General features: G+C 38.4%; 1 protein-coding gene and 1 long non-coding RNA gene across 2 annotated transcripts in view; both read right to left on the bottom strand.

The window, feature by feature from the left end:
- Positions 1 to 18,973, bottom strand: part of LOC124874700 (corticotropin-releasing factor receptor 1-like) — a 146,600-nt gene that overhangs the window by 113,258 nt on the left and 14,369 nt on the right. The window contains exon 2 of the mRNA XM_047376174.1: positions 10,908 to 10,995. Coding sequence (XP_047232130.1) covers positions 10,908 to 10,995 — 88 coding nt within the window. The remainder of the gene's footprint in view (positions 1 to 10,907; positions 10,996 to 18,973) is intronic.
- On the bottom strand, positions 1,752 to 8,594 carry LOC124874701. The gene is made up of 5 exons (XR_007039871.1): positions 7,634 to 8,594; positions 7,218 to 7,356; positions 5,838 to 6,109; positions 5,355 to 5,732; positions 1,752 to 5,096 (listed from the first exon to the last, which is right to left on the bottom strand). It is a non-coding gene; the product is annotated as an uncharacterized LOC124874701 (long non-coding RNA).

Raw genomic sequence — 18,973 nt, 5'->3', positions numbered from 1 at the left:
TTCTTTCACCATTTGTTTTTTTATATTTCTTGATTTATGACATGACAATGAATTGTCATGTGCGACAAGCGGAACACAGCTGAAAAGGAAAAGTTGGTTAAACTGATGGTATAATTTAGAAAAATAAATAGTGAATAACTACTGTCTGAACATTCTTGTCTAAAGTTATTGAAGTTTCATAATTGGAGTTCAGCTGTGCCTCATATTATACGGTAATATAAATTGGGAATGCAAGTCATTTCAAGTGGAGATATTTAGGGCTGTATGAGAGCTATGCCATCGTGCCTTAGCATCATTCTGCTGCACAGTGGGATGTATTGTGTGGTTTAATTTAGAGGATTGGATGTCCTTGTAATCCTGCCAATGTGGGTGTTGGACCAGAAAATGGATCATTGAGGAAAGCACTGCTAAACAACCACCCAGCAATTTAGTTTGCAGGAATTATCGGTTTGTTCATCGTGTATCAATTGTCTGTACCCACATAACAAAGCAAAAGGTGAATAAAAAGCATTTCTTTCATTTAAAATCACCTTTAAAAGTAAGCACATAAACCTAACACTGCAGCGTTTTATAGCAAAAAAGGGCATTTTTCATTTTTATTGGCAAACTTATTTAGGGTTTAAACAAACAAGAAACAAGAATAAGAGCTGCATGGTGATGAAGTTGGTAGCACTATTGCTTTCCAGCAGAAGGTCCTGGGTTTGACTCCCAGTGGGGGGTCTTTCTGCATGGAGTTTGCACGTTCTCCCCGTGCATGTGTGGGTTCTTTCCAGGTTCTCCGGCTTCCTCCTACTGTCCAAAAACATGGCTGTTAGGTTAAATGGTCTCTCTAAATTGCTCTAAGGTGTGAGCTTGGTTGTTTTTCCTGTGTGTCTCTGTGTTGCCCTGCGATGGACTGGCAACATGTCGAGGCTATACCCCGCCTCTCGCCCATAGACCGCGGGAGATAGGCACCAGCTCCCCCGTGACCCTATACCAAAAAAAAAAAAAAAAAACGGGTATTGAAAATGGATGGCTGGACAAACAAAATAAGAGCCAGTCAAAATTAGGATTCCCTAGTGCAAGAATTTGTAAATGTATGTGTTTAGAGCTAGCAAAAAAGACACCCACCTTAAATTTTATCTGTGGAAGACATTTTGTAAACAACTGCTAATACGTTAACTGATTTCTAATTACATCATTAAAATCTGCATAACTGTGTGAGTTTTTTTCACTTGATTCACCTTAAGTCCAAATCTTTTTCGCATGAATAGGCAAAGTTTATGATACATGGTGGCGCTGCTCTGCTGGTGACCTGGGTGCATGCTTTCCTGGTTGACCAAGTCTGCAACAGGGTCCAGCAGCGACTATACGTCATCCACAGGCTGAGGACCTTTGGTTTCAGTCAGAAGGTGATGCTGCTCTTTTACAATGCCGTAATGGAGAGCATCATAGGTACAGCATTTCACCCTGGTTCAGTCCAAACGAAGGCCAAGCTCACCTGGCTCACTCAAAGAGCAATAAGGTTGATGGGAGTCAAGCAGTTTCCTTTACTTTGGCCATTTTTAAGGAAGCAATAACCAGACAAGTAAAGGATATTATCTAAGACCCCACTTAATCCTTCAGAATATCAGCATCTTCCCATTGGTCGGTGTCAGAGTTCCTGCATGCAGATTGAACCGCTACCAGAACTCATTTGTTCCACTCTCCATAAAAGCCTTAAATGGCATCACGCCCATTAAACTGTGATTGCAGAAGTATAGAATTTAAAATTTATGTTTTCATTGTATTTATTTATTAGATTTTATATTTAAGCAGTAGCCAGTGTTTGTATTCAAGATAAATTTCCTTCAGACAAAGCTTATCTTATCTTATGAAGATATTAAAAATCCATGGTATTAACACAAATGAAATCCTGTCTGATAAATGGCCTGCAATTTAAATTGTTTATAATGAGGTGCTAAAGACAGTTGTGTGTTTTGTTTCCTACCTGTTGCTACAAGCTTTCAGTCTGTGGCCTATGATGAGAACACTATAAAACACAGCAAACTGTTAGCTGCTAATGACAATAAAGTAGGATTATGACACCACATAAGTGCACGTTTAACTCAAAATTGTGTTATTCTTTTTCACTGTGTTAAAAAAAACTAACATACATTGTGTTATTTTATGACACACTGAAGTGTATTTTCACACAAAAATGGTGTCATTTCCTTTCACTAATATGTTAACATTCATTGTTTTACAATACATTAAGAGTGCATTCTGTGTGGTCTACCCTAACAAAGGTCACCAAATCTGAAAATTCAGTAGTCACCTGCAAGGTTACAGAACATACACAACACACTCTTTACAGTTACATCATAAATTCAAGTGTGTTGACCAGCAACAGTAGGCAAGTAAAAAAAAAAAAACTTTTTTTTTTAATGAAAAGAGTAAATCACTTTTGCAGCACCATAGGAATTAGCAAAATAAGATCAGACATGACAACTATTTACAAACAAAATAATGGCACAATATATTGGCTCTCATCTCCACCATAAGCACTTTGTAAATTAAAGGGCTTATAAATCACAAGACTATCTGCTTTAACAACATCTTTGTAATTACTTTCAAATACTTTGTACACATGAAAATGTTCACAGAAATGGTCAACCACAAGCTTGTTTACAAGGTAGCAGATAACACCATCAACAACAATAATTTTTTTCTATTCTGCAAAACACAGGCATTTCATGTTCAGTCTCACTGCAAATTATTAGTCCTGCTCTGTACTCTGTCCAACTGATTGTAACCCAGTTAGTTGCATGGATGTCTTGTAATACAGACTCAACATGCAAAGCTTGAGCAACAGATCGCCATAGTCCTCATTGTCAACATAAATAGATTTCATTGGTCCAAACTCCATACATTTTGAACATGATGTCTCCCAATGACATGCAATAGACATTTGATGTTTTTTGCAAGAGATTTTGTGATGTTTTCTAAGTTTTTTTAAAGTATTTTTAAAAGTCCCGGTTTTGCCTCAAATCTCATGCTCCACATATGTATTAGTGGTCCAATTTTTCAGATACAAGATGGGTAGTGTATCATGAAGTGATGTTTCGGGATCAGGTATTTATCGGGATACAGCTCTTTAAACAACTCATGATGTTCCATTATCAAATGCTTAAGAAGCAGAGTCATGCCAAATGTTACAGATGGAGAAAAAAATAATGTACATTATCTGCTGTAAAAGCAGCAGCAAAACCCAGTTTTGGTTTCCTTCTGGCACAATGTCACCAAAAAGTAGAGGAACGTTTATTACAAGAAAAAGAGTCTGAATGGAATTGAGCCCTATATTATTGCCACTACTGTCCAAGTTAATCCCTGTAGGTTGATTTTTTACGCTCCACATACCCATGGTCAAAGGCATAAATTCTAGACAACAGATCAGGTTTCAACAAAACAGTTTCTGAGAGATATTACAGCAGTAATTTCAGCTCATACTGAGCCACACCTTCAAGAATGTCATGCATAATGTCCAAAGAAAAATTATGACAAACATGAAAGAACTGTATGTTGTTAAGAGACGACTTCTTTTTTAAACCAAATACAGATTGCTTATGTGGGTCTGACTGCAATTCATTGCAGTGCATTTCAAAAAGTTCCTATCCAGGCAAGATTATTTTGGGGTCATCCTCATTGTAAACATTCTTGGCATCATCTTTTCTATCAAACATAAACAACAAAAATTGCATCCACTGAAAATTCTGTAAATCCTAGATTTGTGTGCAGCCCCAAGTTGTCCCCAGTTACCTTGTATATATTGCCAAGGACTTTTTATGCAGAAAATTGCAAATCAAGGCCACAACTCTCAAGTGTTTTGATGTCATTAATCAGTGGCTCTAGAATAGGATAAAAGACATATTTTTTAAAATCTTTAGTGTGAAACAGTGCAACCAAATGAATATTGATCAGAGCAGAGTTGAACTTTGGTGGCAGATTTTTGAGGACAAAATTCAAAGCACCTATTTTGTGAACACCGCGTTTTGAACCCAGTGGGTTAGCAGTCTCCAAGTCATCATAGAACAACTGGATTTGTAAAGAATTCTGGTGTTTAGAGAACAATGGATGTGTCTTAGAATAACTTCCATCACAAAAGTCTTCGTATCTGTCTGGTTTTGATGTACAAGTTTCCCCTAGCAGATTACAAATATCAGTGTTTTGGCTAATGAATTTTATAGTTTCCAAAATTGGTATGTAAACAAATGTAATGTTCACTGGGACTTGATCATAAGTACCTGTTTGTTTATTTCGCCTATCAAATCGAATTCCTAGAAATCTTTAACCTGAACTGCACCTGAGAGTGCAGTTCAGTAGAAAGATCTTCGAAATCACCAACAACTGATGGAACAACACTATTTGCATGTCACTTCCTTGTAGTTTAGCAATAATTGAAGCACAAATATTTTCTGTCTTTTGTTTCTTTTGCCTGATCCATTGTCATCAAAAGACTGTGTTCTGCATGACACTTGTTCCAGCAACCTCTGAGGTATCTTGGAGCATGTGGAAATTAGTTTCAAATGACCCTGGCCTTGCTGCATCTCCATCATTAGAAGAAACCTTCTTATGAGAACGAATTAAATGTTTTTTGAAACCTGAATAGGATAAAAAACTGATACCTACAACAATCTTGTGCACAAACCAACTTAAACCTGGTGCTAGGATAAAAACTGTGGTCAAGTCTTTAATGAGAGATCATGGTCTGGCAAGGAACATCCAAAGCTTGACAAATGAAACACTTACAACATTTAAGTACTTTAGTTGAAGACTTTAGCTCAAAACTCACGAACTCTGGGAGATTCATTTGTTGTTGCTACATCGGTATTGTAGACTGTGGTTTTCATGAAGGTGAAGAGCTGGCCCAGGTACTCATCGTATGACAGATTGAACACGTAGTGGGATTTAAACAGTTCATCAAATGCACCCAGCGAGCTAGTGGCTTGGCAGGGGATGAGCTGTTTGTCCAAAACAATGTAGAAAGTGTCAATCCTGTTCCTGATTCGACCAACAGCAAGGATATATGGTTGTCTACCATCTGTTCTCTGAAGGTGTTCATCCAAGCTGCAGCATGACTGAAAACAGAAGGATAACACCTTACACTGAAGTTTAACTGGCCACTTAGGTCTGTACACCAGAAAAGTTTAGATGTTTTCTGGCAAACTGTGTGCGTGTGTCAGTCAAAGAAGTCCTCGCTGTTGAAGACTTGTTGGAATTGTAGCCAACATGAAGATGTTCGGTCCTTTGTTTGCCAATGCCTTCTCAAGTAATTTTAAATTGATTTTATACATATAAAAGTACTGGCTAATTGGATATAAATAAGACCAGCATACCTTGGGAAAGTATGCTTTTGTCCACTGCATCACTGGTGTTTATCTTGGTCCTCTTCCATCCAGTTGTGGGTTGCAGGAGATGGAAGAGTAGCAGCAGAGACGCCATGTCACTGTCCCAGCCTCTCAGGAGGACAATGAGGTGAAACAAGCCATTATCGTCATAAAAAAAAAATCCCAAAACAAAATCATGTTGATTAGCCCCCTGGTGTCATCGTTCTCTGTCAGTTTCTCAGCAGCTTTTAGAGGTCGGCATAGCTCAGTTGACTGAGTCAGGTGTTTTGCCTCATTGATAACCTTGGGCCTGAAAGTTGTGTCCCACTTTTCAAGCATCTTGGAGGTTGTTTCAACTCCAAACAGCAGAAGGAAGTCTTCTTTCAGCTGTTGATCATAATCATATAAATACACAAAATTCCAAGTGGTCAGAGTAGTGTACATTCAAGCAACAAAACAATGGAGTGCATATAAATGAAAAGGTCAGCTCACCAGCCCTTTGAAATCTAAAAAACGTGGAAATGTTTTAAAGACATTTGTGGTTCTCTGTGGGTCATGCACAAGGTCTTGGTGATATTGAAAGGTCATCTTCTGAAACACACTTGCCTTATCCTGAGAATGAATGAGAAATGATATGGCTTCCCTGCAGGCATCTCCATCAAGCTGCTCAGGCAAAGTGGCTTCCAATCTTCGGCATTTCTGGACATAGTCTTAAGGCGCCATGCTAAATATCCAGTGCCTTTCTCTGCATCATAGAAGTGCTCCTGTTAAGATATTTATAAAACATTACAAAAGTCTTAAATGGTTTTACAGAAAATGTGGTAACGGTATTAATAAAAGGATAATCACTTTAAAGTAGGTTTGCCAATTTCTAATTCATGTGTAGTACCCCATTGACCAAAGTCATTCAAATTGCAAGAGACCATTTTCACTCATTTTGCATCCTAATGACAATCCTTATGGCAGAGTTGAACTTTCTAGCATATTCAAGTTTCAACTATTTTGCTAGATGTAGGTGGTGTCAACTATTTTTTTTTTTTTTTTACAAATATAAGAATATAGGGATGTCATATCTATTTTGATAAGTATCTGAAGCAGGACATTTTTTAACTAAAGTCCCAAGACTCATCAGACCAAAGCACAGATTGCCACTGGTCTAATGTCCATTCCTTGTGTTCTTTAGCCCAAACAAGTCTCTTCTGCTTGTTGCCTGTCCTCAACAGTGGTTTTCTCATTGACCCCATTTATAAGGCTTGAAATCCCACTTATTAAACCTGACAGGACACACCTGTGAAGTAAAAACCATTTCAGCTCACTACCTCTTGAAGCTCATCAACAGAATGCCAAGAGTGTGTGGAGCAGTAATCAAATTAAAAGGTGGCTACTTTGAAGAACCTAGAATATAAGACATATTTTCAGTTGTTTCACACTTTTTTGTTCAGTATATAATTCCACACGTGTTAATTTATAGTTTTGATGCCTTCAGTGTGAAGCTACAATAGTCATAGTCATGAAAATAAAGACAACTAGGTGGTCAATAGATGTCATGCGATCAGAATCGGGTTACAAAAAATAACTACACACTTTTTATCAGATATAAAATGGAGTAAAGAATACAGTTAGATTATAAAAGGACTGCACTAAAGTCTATAAAACAGCTATTGTCAAGAAATGAAATGGCATAATCAGACTTATGCTGGAAGTTTATTTTTTATTTTCCGTACCTGATTGATTTGGCCAATTCTAAATTATGACAATTATGTTCTAATGAATATCAAAGTAGATTACTCCTCACTTTTCACTGACTGTGACAACCAATATCTGATTTTATTTTTTTTTCTATCAATTTATAGATAACAGAAATATACCTACCCGTATCAGGAATTCAGTGTCAGGCATATATCTGGACTGGCCTCTATCGGTTCAGAAAATATATCTTCTTCAACTACTGTGTTGGTTTCATCAAAACCATCAAGCTCAGTGGCATCAGGAAGGCCAAACTTGTATCTGACTGGAAGACAATTATGAAAACGGAAAAAAAATGAAATACATTATGCTGATCTTAAGGTGCAGTAAGCGATTTGCATTTCTGAATATAAAGTTTGAATAGCTCTACTTTTTAAATTTAGGTCATTAACAACACCAGTAATATAATACAAATACAATAAGGATTTTTTTGGCCAGTCGATACTCAAATTGAAAACGAAAACTTTATGTATTTAGTCATCCTAAATACATAAATCCTTGTGTTCATTTTTTAAGAGGGCAACTTTGAGATGGCTACTTACCTTGAGCGATGAAATCCAAAAAGGTGAAGCCTGACAGTAGCCGGATGTACTTCTTGGTATTCTGGTACTTCACCTTGAACAACATTGCCACATCTTTATACTGCAGCTTGTGGAAAAGGTGGAGAAACATGGCTGTTAAACTTTATCAGATGCAAGGAATTCATTTCTGAGACCGAGATGGGCCCATTGTGCTCCACTGAAGCAAAGAACAAACCGTCTCTTTTAGGAATTGTAACGTGTTCTGACCTCCAAAACGGAGCAGGCGGCAAGATGTTAACAGTATTTTTGCATCCTGCTTGTGATGTAACGTTAACCAACGACCCGATTCAGCTCTTTATGAACGAGGGGAACCGATCTATTTGAGACTCGTTCATTTAACATCAGCGCAACAACATCCCATTTTCAAGCAGTTTTAAATTTTACAAAACAACCATTTAAATAAAAATAACTTTAGTTAATCCACCTCAGGTGTAAGGCCTACTCTTAAACAACTTTATTTTACCTTAACACTTGATATTTGGCCAGATAAATAAGTTGCCACTCAAACATGAACGTAATTAACAGGTTGTGTTACGGGTCCCAAATTACTCAGGGACCACGACAACGATTTTATTTCCTTTCCCCCTGTAAAACATGCGGACAGTCTAACCGCTCTATGCAGGCGGGAGAGCTAGACCACAATAGTAAAAAAGGTTCTGCTTCTCTACAATATTGTTATAATTTCTACTAAATGAATTTGTAATAGTAATTATAGTATTAATTGGATATGTAATAATAATTATACTGTTATATAAAATGTGGTTACATATTTTGGATGCAGGCCTACCACACTTGCCTCAACCAGCATCAATGACAATTTAGTCGCTTCACACTCCATGGTATGTTATCACAACTTCGTACAGTGATTACCAACCTGTAAAAGTAAATATATTCGGTTCTTACCTTGTTTAAGCCGAAAAATTCACATAAGTTCTTCGCTGTCTTCCGTCTTCTTCTTTCATCAACCAATGTAAGTGAAAAGGCGCGCACGTCCAAACCGGATGTTGTGATCAACTCCACCTGGAGTGAATTTAACTCAGTCACAGGTGTTAACATTTAACTCGCCTGATTGACAACGCTTGTAGAGCTTTTAGATTGCTACAAGTGTTAAAACAACTCCTAAATCAACACCCACCAACTCAAAATTATTAACACTGAAAAAACAACACTACAGATTTTGCTGTGTAGCCTGGGAATGCCTTGGAATCCCCCAGAATGAGCTGGAGGATGTCGCTGGGGAGAAGGGTGTCTGGGATTGCTTCCTGGACCTGTTCCCCCCCGCGACCCGATCTTGGATAAGTGGAAGACAATGCATAGATGGATGAATATTGTGCCTTCCAATACCATTGAAACAGAGGGCAATAATTTGACGGGGTTATCAGATTGGATAATTTAAAACCGAGCAGATTCCAGTAGGTGTGATTTTTTTTTAAAACCTTTATTTGTGTGAAAAAAATTAGACCAATTCTATTGATTTACAAAAAGGAATCCCAACTACTTGTCAGCTACCAGTTCTGAAAGTAAGCCAACATTTTGGTATGTGCTTCATAGCGTTCTATTGGTAGTACACTAAAGAGCTGGTCAGCATTTAATGAGAAAAAAAATGCTTTTAATCCATGCTACTTCTGAATCTAAAACACTCAAGTTGCTTGCTCACTCCTTCCGATCTTGCAATGCATGAAGGTGTAGTAAAAAATGTAATTAGACCTAAATGTCTGGAAATTAAGAGGATGTTGTGTAACATCATTTCATCATTTTAGTATGTGTTGTTTTGATAGTTTCCCAGCCTGAATACAGCATTTCTATTGGGATCAAGGATGTGGAATTCACAGCGATGGAATACTTACTTTCACTGAAAAATATTTAGTTCTCCCTAAAATGTTGCTTAAATCTGTTCTTACTATCGCAAACCTCCTATCCAGTATCTTTCTGTATTGTGATCTAGAAGTTTTTTCCATACCCAGAAATATTAGTGTCCCATACTTGTCAAACAAGATTGTCAGTCAGTCAGTAATTTTCTACCGCTTCTTCCATAGTGGGTCGCGGGGGAACTGGTGCCTATCACCAGGAGTCTATGGGCGGGAGACCGGTACACCCTGGACAGGTAAACAAGATTGTTGATATATAAATTTAACCACAGCAGCCCCATCAACTTGTCAGGCTCCCAGTTCTACTTTAAAAATAGCAGATTTGCACAACAAATAATATTCATCACAATAAACATGTCTGCTGTATATTCAGCTGTGTTTTAGATTTATTGATCAATATTTCTGATGATTGCAGTTGTTTAAAATAAACCATGATATATACAGAAATGACTGACTGGCTTTCCAGTGCATTAGCCGACAGTGAGTTAAAGTTTTATTGCAGGTTTTCAATTTTGATGATCAAAATATTTAAGCCAGTACTGATTAAAAGCAGTCTCTCATGAGTCCTTGAATAGATGACTGCTTTCAAACAGTGACTGGTAACACACCCCTGTTCTTCTGGTCTATGTACGTTTATTTGCGCATCGAAATCAAAATAATAGTAAAATCAACTTGCAGCAGGTTCTTTGAGGTAGTTTTGAAAATGATGGCCTCACAAGACAACCTCCATTTAGGCTGTACATGAAAGCATATGTTTCTAACATTTATCAAGATTTATAAAAAAAAAAATGTTTTTAAATCTGCATTAAAGTATATTATTAGTTCATTCATTTTATAGTCGTCAAATGGTGGATCTGCTTAGTCCTGATACATTTTATAAATAGGAGAAAGAAAATCAGATTTTTCAGTATCTGACTTGTAATAGTCTCATTTCTGTTTTGAAATATAAGCAATTAGTTGTTCTCCAGTATTAGGAAATGGAGTGATAAAATCAAACCATTAGGAAGAACCTGGGGCATATTTGTTAAACTGATCAGGGGAAAAAATCTTTCTTTAACATTTTCTGTTTTTTTCCTAGTCTGTTTTTACTTGTGAGCTCTACATGGAAATTAAATAATATAAAAAGACAGTTTGCCAATATTCACTAGGCCAAAGTTGAGACTAAAGACGAGGCTTTGGCATTTAGAGGTTATGGACATGAAGAAGAAAAGACTGAAAATCAATTTAATCTTACAAGTGCGCTAACAGGCAAGCAGCTCGGCAAGCAGCTCACACACTTGGGTCTGACAGCTCTGGGAAATAACTGCTTGTAAAAAAAGACTGCAATGTTGTAATAAGCATTGAGTTAATGCTTGTTTTTGACTTACGCGAGACGTTCCCTGCCAGCATGAGCAGAGCTTCACATGTCAGATCCGCTAAGGAGGCCGAGGGGAGGATGCTCACAAAGGTGAACACCTGCAAGCAGAGGAGAGAAAAGCGATAGAGGTCAGGCTTAATCACAGAATCAAATATTAACATGTCTTCTCGTTGACCAGCTCTATGAATCTTTAATTCCTTTATTAGAGATAAACTTCAGGTAAATCAGGGCCACTGACCTTTAGTGCCCTTAAAAGGAACATATGCACGTTTTAAAAGCTCCTCTTGCCCCTCTTTCTTGTTATACTACACTTAAATTATTATTATTATTGTGTCCGGACTTCAATATGATAGAGAATTTGTGGTGGGAGCTAAAGATTAGGTTGGTTAGGATGCCTTCCGACCTCAAAGACTTGGAGAGCATAATCAAAGATAAATCAACAAAAGTGAAAGCATGCAAAATCGCTGGTCAGCAATTATAAACAGGGTTTGACTGCTGTAATCCCAATAAAGATTTTGCCTTTGATTGTGAAGGGTTGACATAATTTTCTTGAAGCCATTCATTTTTAAGCAATGTAAATAAAAACGGAAATTGTTTTATTAATTGATATTTGTACAGAGCTGCCTTTTGGTTGTTTTAAGATTTGCACAGTAGGCACTGTTATTAACTGCTTGACTTGCAGCAAGAAGGTTCTGGGATCAAATTCCAGCCTGGGGTCTTTCTGCGTGGAGTTTGCATGTTCTTTCCATGACCTTTAGGTTAATCGGTCTCTCTAAATTGCCGCTAGGTTTGGTTGTTTGTCCTGTGTCTCTCTGTGTTGCCCTGTGTGGGACTGGTGACCTCTCCTAGGTGTACCTCGCCTCTTGCCTGATAACTACTGGAGATAGGCACCAGCCCCCCAGCGACCCTAAGTGGATGTGAAGGTATAGACAATGGATGATTGTATTATTTTCTTTCATTGTATTCTTAAACTCTGATAATTTTGTTCCTTGTTTTCTTACCAACATAAGGTTAAATAAAAAAAAACAAAACATGAATCTGTTTTAATTGCAATCACTCCCAATCTTTACCACTTTCATGTTTTTAGAAACAAGGAAATTCGATCTTACAAGGGTGTACTGGTAAATTCAAGTCTCTTTGTAAATTGTTTTGGCATCAGGAGAATTTGCATCTGCAGATGGGAAAAAACCTTAAAAAATACACAATTAAAAAACTGCAGCATCCTCTGTTAGCTGTGTCTCGTGTGACAGAGTTGTGTTTCCACCACGACAGCAACATCAGATAAACAGCCCTTCTCTTTCACACACGACAAAAAAACAACAAAATCTGTATTTGTGGTTTTACTGAATGACAGCGAAGAGGAATCTGGTGTTTTGATTAATATTGTATCCACACGCTTTGATCCTAAATGGGTTTCCTTTGCTTTGGACATGGGGCCGTGCTGGAAACTGTTCAATCCAGGAAGCCTGGCGACAAGAAAGGAGGGGGATTGTGTTACGTGTCGCACTGGAGACATCTGGAAGTCAGTGATTCACAGCCAGCACACACACGGCTCATGTTGGGGTGCTTCATAACAAAAAAAGATAGATTTCAGTTTGGCCTTTTTTCCCTCTCCAACTAACTTTACACTGCATTACACTTAAGTACAGCTTTCCTTAATTGAACAGTTTCCTGAACACACAACCTGTCAGCTACAATTACCTATAGAGCCCATGTTTCACTTCTTAAATAAAACATTCCCATCGATAATTTATCATGCAAAACCTTTTTAAAAGAGAACATGGTGGGAAATGTAACTTTACATTCCTCACGATTCACCACTTATTTTTATTTAAATGTGCCATCCTTTGATCAGGGTTGCGTTCATAACAGCAGTCACAATGGTGTGAAATACCAGAAGTTTGTCAGGTCAAATCATAGAAAAATGCTGGAGTGCCCCAGATTTCAGAGCAGGGTTCATAATGGCTTGTTACATCTGTTTTCACGCTCCGTGAATCCAGACAGGCATCGCAAACATACAGAATTCAATATTTCAAAAATATCTATAACCAGTGAATAACCTTGGACATACGCCATTCTGAGCAGGAGAAGGCATCCTGATTTCACTATTTTAAACTTTCATAACAGCTTTGTGGTTAATAAATGGCAAAGAGACTGAACTTATAAAGCGCCCTTCCAGTCATACGACCATTCAAAGTGCTTTACACCAAAGTCACATTGACCCAGTTGCACTCACATTAATATACTGATTGGTAAGAAACTTGAGATGAAGTGCCTTGACCAGGGGCACACCGGCATGTGGTAGGAGGAAGCTGGAATCAAACCCAAAACATTTGGATTGTAAGACAACTACTCTTCGCACGGAGCTGCAGTCAAGCCACAATAACACCTTTTAAAGGTATAGTTTGGTGTGTATGGAAAAATGCAGCGAAGTCCCATTGTAAAATACAAAATATGCACAAAATCTTTTTCATTTGTTTGCAGCATACTGCAGACAGCAGAGGAATCACAAAAAATCATATTACGCCATTCCACCTAATTAAGCTACAAAAGCTGTGTATTAACATAGTTAAAACTTAAACTGAGAAGAATAAATAACACGATGGACGACAGAAAATCAGGGTAGAAGATACAGGAAGTAGCATAAAATTTTAACAGTAACATAAGGAAAATCATATGAAATTTGGATATTTTTTATGATTTATTTGAATTGTTCTTTCTTTCAGGGCAAACTAATTTTACGATGACCACACTAAAACATATGTTAATGAAAATAATGAAAATGGAAAAAAAAATCACAAGCCCTCCACACAGCTTACTGTGCTAACAACAGACAGGTACATCTAAAAAAACTTTAATATTGCGTAAAAGTGCAATATTTTTTGCCAGCCATTTCAGAAATGAAACGGTTATTTTATAGAGATTCGTTCCACAGAGTAAAATATTTCAAGCTTTTATTCCTTGTAATTTTAATGATTATGGCTTAGAGGTAAAGAAAACCCAAAATCCAGTGTCCCAGAAAAGTAGAATATCACATTAGACCATTTAACAAACGATGTTTAAAGCACAAGTGTCAGGCCTCTGAAAAGCATGCCCATTTCAATGCACACAATGCTTGGTTGGGCCTCCTCTTGCATGAATTACTGCATCAATGTGTCATGGCAGAGAGACAATCAGCCTATAGTTCTGCTGAGGTGTAATGGAAGCCCAGATTGCTTTGATAGCTGCCTTCAGGTCTTCTGCCTTGTTGGGTCTGGTGTCTCTCATCTTCTGCATGACAACAGCCCATATATCTTCTATGGAATTAAGGTCAGGGGAGTTGCTGGCCAATCAAGAACAGGAACACCATGGTCATTGAACCAGTTGTTGGTACCTTTGGCAGTGTGGGCAGGTGCCAAGTCCTACTGGAAAATAAAATTAGCATCCATACAGCTTGTTAGCAGAGGGAAGCATGGAGTGCTGTAGAATTTCCTTGTAGATGACTGCATTGACTGTGGACTTCAGAAAACACAGTGGACCAACAACAGCAGATGACATGGCACCCTGACCAATCTTTGACTCTGGAAACTTTACACTGAACTTAGAGCAACGTGGATTCTGTGCCTCTCCACTCCTCCAGACTCTGGGACCTTGACTTCCAAATGAAATGCAGAATTTACTGAACTTACTGAAAACAGGACTTTGGACCACTGAGCAACAGTTCAGTTCCTTTTCTCCTTACCCCACGTAAGACAGTTCTGACGTTGTCTCTGGTTCAGAAGTGGCTTGACAGGAGGAATGTGACATTTGTAACCCATGTCCAGTATTCGTCTATGTTTGGTGGCTCTTGATGCACTGACTCCAGCCTAAGTCCACTCCCTGTGAAGTTCCCCCAAAATCTTGAATAGATTTCACTTGACAATCTGCTCAAGGCTGTGGTTCTCCCTGTTGCTGGTGCACCTTTTCCTTTTGCTCCAACTTCATTTTCTGTTAATATGCTTGCATACATAACTCTGTGAACATCCAGCTTCTTCAGCAATGTCCTTTTGTGGCTTATCCTCCTTGTGAGGGGTGTCAATGACTGTCTTCTGGACATCTGTCACATCAGCCGCATTCCCCATGATTTTGTAGCCTACGACCCAGAGTGAGAAACCGTTTAAAGGCTCAGGAAACCTTTGCAGATGTTTTGAGTTAATTAGCTAATTAGGGTGTGATACCATGAGTGCCCAATACTTAATTTTTTCACAGTATTCTAATTTTCTGAGACACTGAATATTGGATTTTCTTTACCTGTGTAACATAAACATCAAAATTACAAGAAACAAAGGCTTGGAATATTTCACTCTATATGTAATGATTTTATATAATATATGAATGCCAGTTTCTGAGATGACCGGCAAAATATATTGCACTTTTATGCAATATTCAAATTTTATGAGACGTACCTGTAGGTTTTGCCCTCTGGTGATGTAATTTTCCATAAATAGTAAGGTGAGGCGTTTTACCATCTGGCTAAAGATGCATCTTAAAATGCAAGGAGAAATGTGTTTATTCCATCCTTTTTATAATCCAAAAGCATCAGAATTCTCAATATGTGTTTATTTGATTTGTTCCTGGTTATTTATATTTGTTCTATAGTTAAATATAGCTTTGAAAAGAACCTTGAAGCTCCTGGTATGACCCCACCACTGCTTCCGAACTTATACATGTGGACTACACTTAAAGTGAGTTCCATGCCAGGAAACCAATCAGTTTAAATGATTTCTACCAATTCTGCCAGGAAGAGTTGTCACCTCAATGATGCCAGCAGCTCATCAATGGCTACAAAAAGCATGTGGTTGAAGTTTAACTTCCTAAGAGGCATTTAAGTATTACTTGGACTAAGTATAAATTTCAGTCTTTATGTATAATTTTAACCATGTATGGATTAGAGAAAATTCACAATAAATTCAAACACTTCTTGTTTTTAGGAATTGTTGAAATTGTTTGTTGTATAATCATTTCACCCCAGAAAAAGAACAATTAAACTGCAAAATTAAGACCCCTAAAATACTATGAGAATTAAAATAAAATACAAAAAAACCATTTCATACGTATCTCTTAATTAATAGGCCCTAGAGAAATGAATGTCCTAGTAAGGAAAATAACAAGAGGACAAAAAAAAAAAATCTTGATTAGGACCGTCTGGGTCTCTTGTGGGCTGTGCCCCTGTGGGGAGGGGATTGATGGCTTTCTGTTCAGGGCATGTATTAAATATCTGTGTCCTTGTTGGGGGTGGTCCTGTGATGAGGTTCATGTTGTGATTCATGGGGGTGGGAGTGTCATGGGGTTAAGATTGAAATTAACTGGGGGGTTGGGACTGTTTTATCCTGGGGCTGCTCTGGTTGGCTCATTTGGACCAGGTGGAGCCCTTATCTTTTTTTTTTTTTGTTTTTTGACCCGTCTCTGGATGGGTGAGGGGGTCACTAGGGTCAGGGCCAGGGTCATCCGGGTATTGCTTCCCTGCCCTAGTGTGGACTAGTGGCTCGTGCAGTCTGTCTGTCTCCACCCCAGAGTGAAGGGGACCACCTCCTGGGTTCGGGGACTAAAATGCGGGGCCTGTTTTCCCCCTGTCGGTGGCCGGTGCTTCTGCCAACCGGTGTGTTGGTGGTTCTCAATGGTGTTCTTGGGGGGGGAGGGGGATACTCTTGGTGGTAGTTCTCCCAGGGGCTCCTGTGCTCTTAGGGTCCTTCTCCATGTCTGGTCCTGGGGGGAAGGTCTGTGGCTCCTCACGTCTGCTATCAAATATTCTTATGGAGAAATAAATACACAAGCACACTCCCACATACATCCAAGTGTTTGGATTCAGGTGTTTACAGATACATAGATATACTGATATACTCTATTTCGAGCTTCTATTCCCACTAAATACATCTTGTAGTAATTAGTACCGTGTAATTTTCTGTAACGTTATTGTTGTTATATATACACATTTGTTGTTGTCCCCATGTTTTTTTCTTCCTTCTCTCTCTCTTTCTGCAGGCATAGAAGCAGACTTCTAGGGTGTCATTATGTATTCTCTTTATCCTTCTTTCTCTCCTCTATTCCGATCGTATTCTCTTTCTTTAAACTTTTTGCCACACCTCTCTCCCTTTCTTTCAACTTTCTTTCCCTTTCATTTCCATCTCCGTGTCCACTGCATTTGAAATAACCCCAAAGTAATTTCTAATAAAGTTTTGATATACATCAAGCAGAGCATTTTAGCGAATGGTGTAATGCTTCACTTGTAAGTAAATCTGTTGGGCTTCTTCTTGGGACTCATTGGGACAATAATTCTCAGAGCTACTCTGCGGGACAGGACCCAGGCACAGTGGGAAATCCTTCAATGTAAAATAAATTGGCTGATTTTACTATACCCTCACAATAGGATAATGACATCAGGTCTATATGAGTAACGGATCACTTTATAATTCTGCATCACTCAGGGAATGATGCAGACCGAGGTAACAGAGGTGCTGCATTGACACTAAAAAGCAGAAGTTCCACATTCAAAACAAGGCTTAATTTTATAAAACAAAAGAATCCTCAACTCCAACTTGTAACAGAACAATATACAAACCACATAGACAGAAAGGTTTCTATCTCAGTTGAGGCAATCGTTACTAAAACACTACTCTTAGCCTGGTACCATGAAAGGATCCCACCTGAGAAAGAAGTACAGTCAATAAATTCCCTCCTTACTAAATATTCCACAGTCAACAGTTTCCGTAGTAGTTTTATAACAAAGTGGAAGGAATTGGGAAAACAAAAACTCATCCACGAAGTTGAAGTCCATGTATAACATGCAGAGCAAGGTCAGCAGCTGCTGAGGCATAGACATTCTGCAGAGCCAATAGCTACAGATCTTTGAACCTCATGGGTCTTATAGATAAGATCCACAGAGAGCATCAAGCAAGAGGTTTCTATGGCTGAGTAGCTACCTCGAAACTTTATATTACTGAGTGCAAAGCATAACATGTAGTTGTCTAAAGCATGCCACCATTAGACTCTAGAGCAGTGGAGACATCATCTCTGCAGGAACAAATCATCGCTCTCTGTCTGGCAATCCAATGGATGAGTTTAGGTTGGGTTGATGCCAGGAGAAGGGCATTTCCCTAACTGCATTGTGTAAAGTTTGATGCAGAAGGGATTAGGGTGTGGGGCTGTTTTCCAGGAGTTAGGTTTGGCTCTATAGCTCCAGTGAAAGGAACTAAAAATGCTTCAGAAAACCAAAATATATTCCCAGAAGACGTTTTAGTTATACAATACGTTTTTTTTTTCCTTCTGGAAAATATGAAATGGCACATTAAAGCATACCCAAACTTTCAATATTTACAAAGTATGGAATAAAGGGCTAATTTCACCGTGTAAAGACCTCAAGACAATGTTGGGTGACTTTCAAGACCTCAAGTGGTCCTATGCCTGTTTCACGCTCATGAACAGATGCATTCTTTTATATAGGTTGACAACTTGTGAGTATTCAAAGAAGGAGGCTCAGTCCAAAAGAACTTAGTAGACTGAAAAAGCTTGCCGTGTCCAAGACACAGAGCAAACATCACAGTAAATCTTGCACAAGAGCCTTTTCGGTATCCTGATATATTTGTTCTTTCTTCGAGCTCATTGCAAGAGAAACCATCTCTGAGACCAATTTAGCCACATGGGCTTAGGAGAACCTTGGAAAATTAATGTCACTCCTCACAGTTTGTTGCTTCATTGAGAAATGTACCCTAAAACTGTATTGCAAAACAGGTAAGTCTGCACAGAAACACCACTTAGTTCTCTGGGCATGAGCTCGTCTGAGATGGACATTTTAGATTTGGATTTATTTTTAAAAACTGGCATCAATGGGCATCAGGTCCAGCAAGTGAAAGATAAAAGACAAAGACAATCGAGCTTGTTATCAGGAAAAGGTGCGAAAGCTAGCATCTGCCTTGGCATCAGAATCCACTGCCCAGCTGACCTGCATATTTTTGAAGATACCATTGATGCAAAAGCATCTATGCTTTTTCCCACGAGGTGGGGTTATTTAAGCAGGACAATGCAAGGCCTCAGGCTGCATAGCATCCAGGAGCATGGCTT

Source organism: Girardinichthys multiradiatus, chromosome 10 (assembly GCF_021462225.1).
Source record: "Girardinichthys multiradiatus isolate DD_20200921_A chromosome 10, DD_fGirMul_XY1, whole genome shotgun sequence".
In the NCBI taxonomy this organism is placed as follows: Eukaryota; Metazoa; Chordata; class Actinopteri; order Cyprinodontiformes; family Goodeidae; genus Girardinichthys; species Girardinichthys multiradiatus.
Note: the sequence above shows the minus strand (reverse complement) of the source record. Positions and strands in the feature narration are given on the sequence as shown.